Consider the following 7,046-nt stretch of genomic DNA (forward strand, 5'->3'; position numbering starts at 1 on the left):
TTGTAACACTTTATTTCAAATATTTCTTCACAGGGCCACGCTGGATTCAGCTATTAAAGCACATCCATCCTGCTGATCCTGAACAATGAGAATTCTCTGGCCATACATACATGATGATTATTCAACATCCTGTCACAAATTACAGCTTCAATGCTGTTTTCCATACCATGCAGTTATTGTGCTATTATACAGTTAGAACATGAATGATCTTTGATAAAATCTATATAATTCTCAATCTATTTTTATGTAGACAAAATGTATGGCAAACTTACCTTCTTATTTCTGCAATGGTAACTATGATTTTTTTCTGGAATTAAAGTTTATTATTTCATGGTATAATGGGCACCATTTTGCACAGATACTGGGGGCATGATGATATTTAACAAACAAGGAGTATTGCTGCAACATAGAACTGCCTAAAGTACCCTGCAGTCAAAGCTTGCACATGCAGACCATCCACACATTGTCAGTGTCCAAGTTGCATTGTTTTCTGCCCAAAGGCATAATAACTGCTTTTATTTTTTTTCTTAACATTCTCACATAAAATAATGTATTTTGATTTTTTGTGATAGTCTATCATTGTTCCATATTTCCTCCAATATCACAGTGGTTCCCCATCTTTATTACAGAACTTGTAGTAGCAGCCACTTTTTTAGGCTTCGCTAACAAGATGCCAAAACTAACCTTACTGTGACATTTAACGAAGCATATCTCAGCAGACTCAGAACTCTGGCCCTCCAAAAGCTTTGTTATCTCAATATTGTTGATTTATTTTTACATACACGAAGATCTGAATTTTCCCAGTCCTGCAGAGATGGGTTTGGAGGCGGGACCGGGAACGAAGTGAGAGAATATCGTGTTCGGGCGGCTTCCCAGCGCAATCTCGCCTCCGAGCCATCTTGCCAGAGGCAGGGTCTGGCCAACACCAGCAGCCCACCCGGCAACAGTGGATAGTTAATAAGCTAAATTAAGTGCCCACTTGTCAAATTATTGAAGCCACTGGGATGTTCCCGATGACAGACGGGCCGCCGCTGAGGCTGAAATCCAGCCTGGAGGCAGCCTTCCAGGCAGCAGGCCTAGGGGAGGGGGGACAATGAGGTCTCCTTTTAGTCCCCACCCCCACCCCACTGCATTGAGTCTGAAAGCTGTGGCGAAACTTAATTTTTACATATATAATTCTTCAGAGAGCGACTCTATCTTGAGGCGCCCTTGTTTTCTCCTACCTACATCGTCAGCGCCCACCTCTCCCAGTGGGGCTGCTAGTTGGACACCGTTGCTGGCCCTCTGGGTCTGCAGGTTCCCTGGTCCCACTGTCCTTAATTGGACGGGGATCCTGGAGACAGCTTCTTAGTTAGCCGGCTCTCGGACGATTGCTACTGACGTCCTACTACAGCGATTTCCCAACCCAAAATTGAGCCCAACGTCGGGGTCCTGACGATCTTGGTAAAATCCAGCCCCAAGTGTCTGATTTTATAAAATGAATTCCAGAACCAAATTCTTTTCTGCACAGCATGTTCTTCGGGTTGTTCTCAATTCAAACATTTTCTATCATAACTGAATTCAAAGCATCATATAACACAAAATATATATACACAATAGAACATTGCTGGGTATTAGAAAACAATTATGGAATTATTGAATCTTGACTATATATCTATGATATTTTCTGATTGTTAGAATTTTCAAAAAATGCTTAGTAACCCTTGCAGGGTTAATGTGATTCTTTGTGTTAGTGATATTTGTAGTTCTCCTCAGTCTATCTTAAATAATAAAAAGGTCTGCTTAGTCATACTATGGGGAAAAAAGACCTCAAAAATATTTTGGAAATAAAACTTTTGTTAATTTGGAGTTTTTATTTTTTTGTTGCTAGCAACTGGCAATAATGTCTTTTGAGGGCAGAGGTGATGGTTAGACTTCTTTTCTGATAGAAAGCTTAAATGTTGTAACTAGTTAAAAGAGGAACTGTATTGTGTTTGTGTTTTTTATTTCAAGTTTACCCACACAGTGGAATGCCAGGTGTCAAACCGAACAGTTCTTCGCCAAAGTATGTGAGAGATTTTATAGTCTAGTTGTGGAGCATAAGCCACCTAATTGGTTGCCATCTTTTCAAGAAGGCATTGTATAAAGGGGAAAAAAAAGATATTTTCTTGTATAAAAGAGTAATGTTCCAAGACAATTTGGAACTTGGAGGAGACGGCAATGTAATCCAAACAAAATATTACAACCAATATGTATCTGCAGCAAGTTATGTCCAGTTTATATTTGATTTACAGTTCATGAGTTCCTAAGCCTGAAAAATTTACAAGATAAGAATGTAGCTTTTCAATCTCAATTTAAAAGGAAAGGATTCAATCAATCTGAAATAGGTACATTGATGCATGTAAAACAGTCTTTTTCAAACCTGCGTAACCCACTGTTAAGATGTGATTTACAACGTTGTATGCAATCTGAGCACACCAACTTCCAAAGGACATTGTAAAGACTTCAAAGAACATAATTTAGGCGTCTTCTAGGAACTAAAGTTGTACGGTATAACAGGAAATTCAGAGAGTTGAACTTATTTTCGTTAGAGATAAGAAAATTGAGAGGACATATAACTTGACATCTTGAAATGATGGGCATGGAATGTAGCTGGAAAGAAGTTTTTTAATGGGCTGTGATTGGAAAATTGAAAGATAGGAGTACAAAGTTAACATGTCAAACAAAACTAGAGATTAGGAAGTTTTTCTTTGTTCCATAGTAGATAGGTTGACTAAACTCCAGTAAAAGCAATTTGTGCTCTGTATTAACTTCTTTAAGACAATCGCATATACTGTGAGTAACCATGGTTTATGTGCTGATAGAACCACGCATGGGTCACCTTTGGAGGAGTTGCAAGTGTGGGTTTTAAGATGGCATTAATATTCTGCAGTTTTGTTTAATTCCCCTTGGTGCTTTGGAGAAATATCAGAATTATCCTTTTGGAGGTTCCGCCACTCTTGATTGGTTGACTGGGTAGAGTTAATGATTGAGCAAATTGTACATGGCAAGTTTGACAGCTGAAAATCATTTACTACTTTGATTTTTGTTGTGTTAAGAGTTTGGGGAAGTGGTTAGTATGACTCCTACTTTCTATACAACTGAAATAAAGGGAAAAGCTGGATAATTTCATGCCTTCCAGCAATGTCTGGTTTTTATTTCTGTAATAAGTTCATTGTGTAGCGGAAATGTTGCATTTACTGTCAAATATCCTTCCTTTTAAAATGTTCTTATTTAAGAATATTAACATTTTCTGAATCAGGATATGAAATTAAGACTTTGATTATTTAATTATTCATTTTGTAAACAAGTTAAATAAAATAAGAAATATTGAAAATTTGTGAAACTTAAATTTTACTGATTTTTAACATTATTCTGACTATCTCTCTAGTTAAACTGGTTTGATTAAATTAATAATTAATGGTGTTATATATTACTTACTACTTAGGCTCCAGATCAAGTTTCATCACATGTTACTGAGAAGTTTCAGCACTGCAATAATTGTGGGCAATTTTAATCTACATCTAGATTGGACTAATCAAATTGGCAAAGGTAGCCTGGAGGATGAGTTTGTAGAGTGTATTAGGGACAGTTTCTTAGAACAATATATTCTGGAACCAACCCGGGAGCAGGCTATTTTAGACCTGGTAATGTGTAATGAGACAGGATTAACAAATTACATCATAGTAAATGATTCTCCAGGCAAGAGTGATCATAACATGATATAACTTCACATTGAGTTTGAGAAGTTTGGGTCTGAAACTAGTGTCTTAAACCTAAATAAAGGCAATTACAAAGGTTTGAGGACAGAGTTTGCTAAAGTGAACTGGGAAAATAAGTTAAAAGGTAATACAGTAGAGAAGCAGTGGTAGATATTTAAGGGAGATATTTCATGACTCTCAAAAAAGATATATTTCAATGAGAAAGACTGAGAAGGATGCACCGTCCGGAGCTAACTAAGGAAGTTAAGGATGGTATCAAAATGAAAGAAAAGGTGTACAATGCTGCAAAGATTAGTGGTAGGCCAGAAGATTTGGAAAATTTTAGAAACTAGCAGAGGATGACTAAGAAAATATAAAGAGGGAGAAATTAGAGTATGAGAGTAATCTAGCAAGAAATATGTAAACAGATAGTAAAAGCTTCTACAAATATATAAAAAAGGAAAAGAGTAAAGTTAGCATTGGTCCCTTAGCGAATGAGACGGGGGAAATTAATAATGGGGAAACAAGGAAATGGGAGAGACTTTGGACAAGTATTTTGTATCTGTCTTTGCAGTAGAAGACACAAACATCATCCCACGAATAATAGAAAATCAAGAGGCAAAAGGGAGGGAGGAACTCAAAACATAAAATATCACTATAGAAAAAGTACTAGGAAAACTAAAGGGACTAAAGGCTGGTATGTCCCCTGGACCTGATGGCCTGCATCCTAGTGTCTTAATGTAGAGATAGTGGCTGCATTGGTTGTAATCTTCCAAAATTCCCTACATTCTGGAAATATTTTATTCAAGTAAGCGCGGGTGGGGGGTGCAGTTGACAGAAACTAGGAAGCTACAGGCCAGTTAGCCTAACATCTGTCATTGGGAAAATACTGGAATCCATTGTTAAGGAAGTAACAGCAGGACATTCAGAAAATCAGGCAGAGTTAACATGGTTTTATGGAAGGGAAATCGTGTTTGACAAATTTACTAGAGTTCTTTGAGGATGTAACAAGCAGCATGGATTAGGGGGAAACCAGTAAATGTAGTGTATTTGGATTTCCAAAAGGCATTTGTTAAAATGCCATATAAAAGCTTACTACACATGACGAGCTCATGGTGTTGGGGGTAATATATCAGCATGGATAGAGGAGTGTCAGGATAAATGGGGCATTTACAGGTTGGCAAACTAACAAATGAAGTGCGACAGGGATCAGTGCTGGGGCCTCAACTATTTATGATCTATATTAATGACTTGGACGAAGGGTACGGGTGTATTGTAGACAAATTTACGGACAATACAAAGATAGGTAGGAAAACAAGTTGTGGGGAGGACACAAAGTGTTTGCAGAGAGATATAGATAAGTTAAGTGAGTGGGTAAAATTTGGCAGATGGAGTATAATGTGGGAAAATGTGAGGTTCTCCACTTTGGCAGGAAGAATAGAAAGGCAGAATATTATTTATGTGGAGAGAGACTGCAGAATGCTGTGCTACAGAGGGATCTGGATGTCCATGTACATGGATCACAAAAGTTAGTATGCAGGTACAAGAAGTAATTAGGAAGGCAAATGGAATGTTGGCATTTATTACAAGGGGGATGGAGTATAAAAGTAGGGAAGTCTTGCTACAACTGTACAGGGCATTGGTGAGACCACACCTAGAGTACTGTGTACAGTTTTGATCTCCTTATTTAAGGAGGGATATACATGCATTGGAAGCAGTTCAGAGAAGCTTCACTAGGCTGATTTCCTGGGATGAAGGAATTATTTTATGAGGAAAAGTTGGGCCTATTCTCATTGGAGTTTAGAAGAATGAGAGGTGATCTTATTGAAACATACAAGATTCTGAGGGGGCTTGACAGAGTAGATGCTGAGAGGATGTTTCCGCTCGTGGGGGAATCTAGAACTAGGGGGCATAGTTTCAAAATAAGGGGTCTCGTTTTAATATGGAGATGAGGAGGAATTTCTTCTCTGTGTCGTTAATCTTTGGACTTCTCTACCCCAGAGAGCAGTGGAGGCTGGGTCATTGAATATATTCAAAACTAAGTTAGATTTTTGATCTACGAGGGAGTCCAGGGTTATGGGAGGGGGAGGGGCAGGAGTAGCCAGGAAAATGGAGTTAAAGCCATAATCAGATCAGTCATGATCTAATTAAATGGTGGAGCAGGCTCGAGGGGCCGAGTGGCCTACTCCTGCTCCTATTTTTTATATTTGTGTTGAGCATTGGTCTGTAATATTACCAATTATAATTTCTAGGCATTTAGCAATAAGAACTACAAAATCTACAGAGCTAATGGGATATTTTAATTGCTTTTCTTCTCCGATATGTGATAGCTCTGAAATAAGACAACATCTTATACATTAAGGTGGATTTTCCTAAGTTTGGTTTGCCAGTGGGGAAACTTTCAATGCTTCACTCATCAGACCCATCGGGCAAGAAATTTAAACTTATTACTGCCCATTTTGTAACAGCTATGAGTGCCCTTTGAGTTCAAAAATAGTGTCTGTGGCATGCTGCCCATCTTTGGGATGCATCACACTGGATGTCATTATGGTAAGGGCGCTAGCTTGCATGTACAATGAGCAGCTGCTGGAAGTATGCAGAACATGATGTCAGCCGAATTTGATGCCAGCAATACCATTTTGGAGCTCAGTGCCCCTGTTAGTGCTCGCTCTTAACCTCAAACAACTGAACACACCTTCTGCACCAGAAACAACCCCCACCAGTGCTAGATAAAGGGATCATCAACTATTTACAAGTTAGTTGCTGGTTAATGTCTTCTGGCTGTTGCTACAATTCCATAAGTATGTGGCAATTTGAAACAACTGTAGAAAACACCAATACAGAAACAAAATACTGCAGATGCTGGAAGTGGTCAGCAAGTATGGAGAGAGAACATGAGTTAATGTTTCAGCTCATGTGAAAGGTCATCGCCACAGAAAGCACCAACGTCTACAGGGAGCAGTGTGGCAAGTGCTGAAGGACATTTTGCTGACTCCAAGGCACAAACCAGCTGCTCCCAGATATGTGTGTATTAGTAGACCCCTTGTAATAGAACATGACTGGGAAAAGGAGCAGAGGTGACACAGAGCAGGACAAGCTGCAGAAAGAGGGAGCAAAAGGAGGGGGAGATGGGCTCTCAGCAGGAGGTCATATCTGGCCAGGGTGTTGAGGGAGCAATTCTCCTACCTGAACTCCATCAAGGAACAGTGTGTGAGATGTCTGCACTTTATTAAGGATGACCTCACTGAAATTGGCCACAACTGCAACCTCAGCAGGGCAAGGACCACATTGCCAATGGCTATGAAGGTAACTGTGGCAATGAACTTT

General features: G+C 39.1%; 1 protein-coding gene across 2 annotated transcripts in view; it reads left to right on the top strand.

Moving 5' to 3' along the window:
* LOC137384732 (pendrin-like) overlaps positions 1-3,370 on the top strand; it is a 50,475-nt gene extending 47,105 nt beyond the window's left edge. For both annotated transcript variants that reach the window (XM_068059087.1, XM_068059086.1), the window contains exon 21: positions 34-3,370. In XM_068059087.1, the coding sequence (XP_067915188.1) occupies positions 34-57 (24 nt within the window). In that variant the 3' untranslated portion in view covers positions 58-3,370. The remainder of the gene's footprint in view (positions 1-33) is intronic.
* Positions 3,371-7,046: the final 3,676 nt, after the last annotated feature.

This window comes from Heterodontus francisci, chromosome 27, assembly GCF_036365525.1.
Source record: "Heterodontus francisci isolate sHetFra1 chromosome 27, sHetFra1.hap1, whole genome shotgun sequence".
NCBI classification, from domain to species: domain Eukaryota; kingdom Metazoa; phylum Chordata; class Chondrichthyes; order Heterodontiformes; family Heterodontidae; genus Heterodontus; species Heterodontus francisci.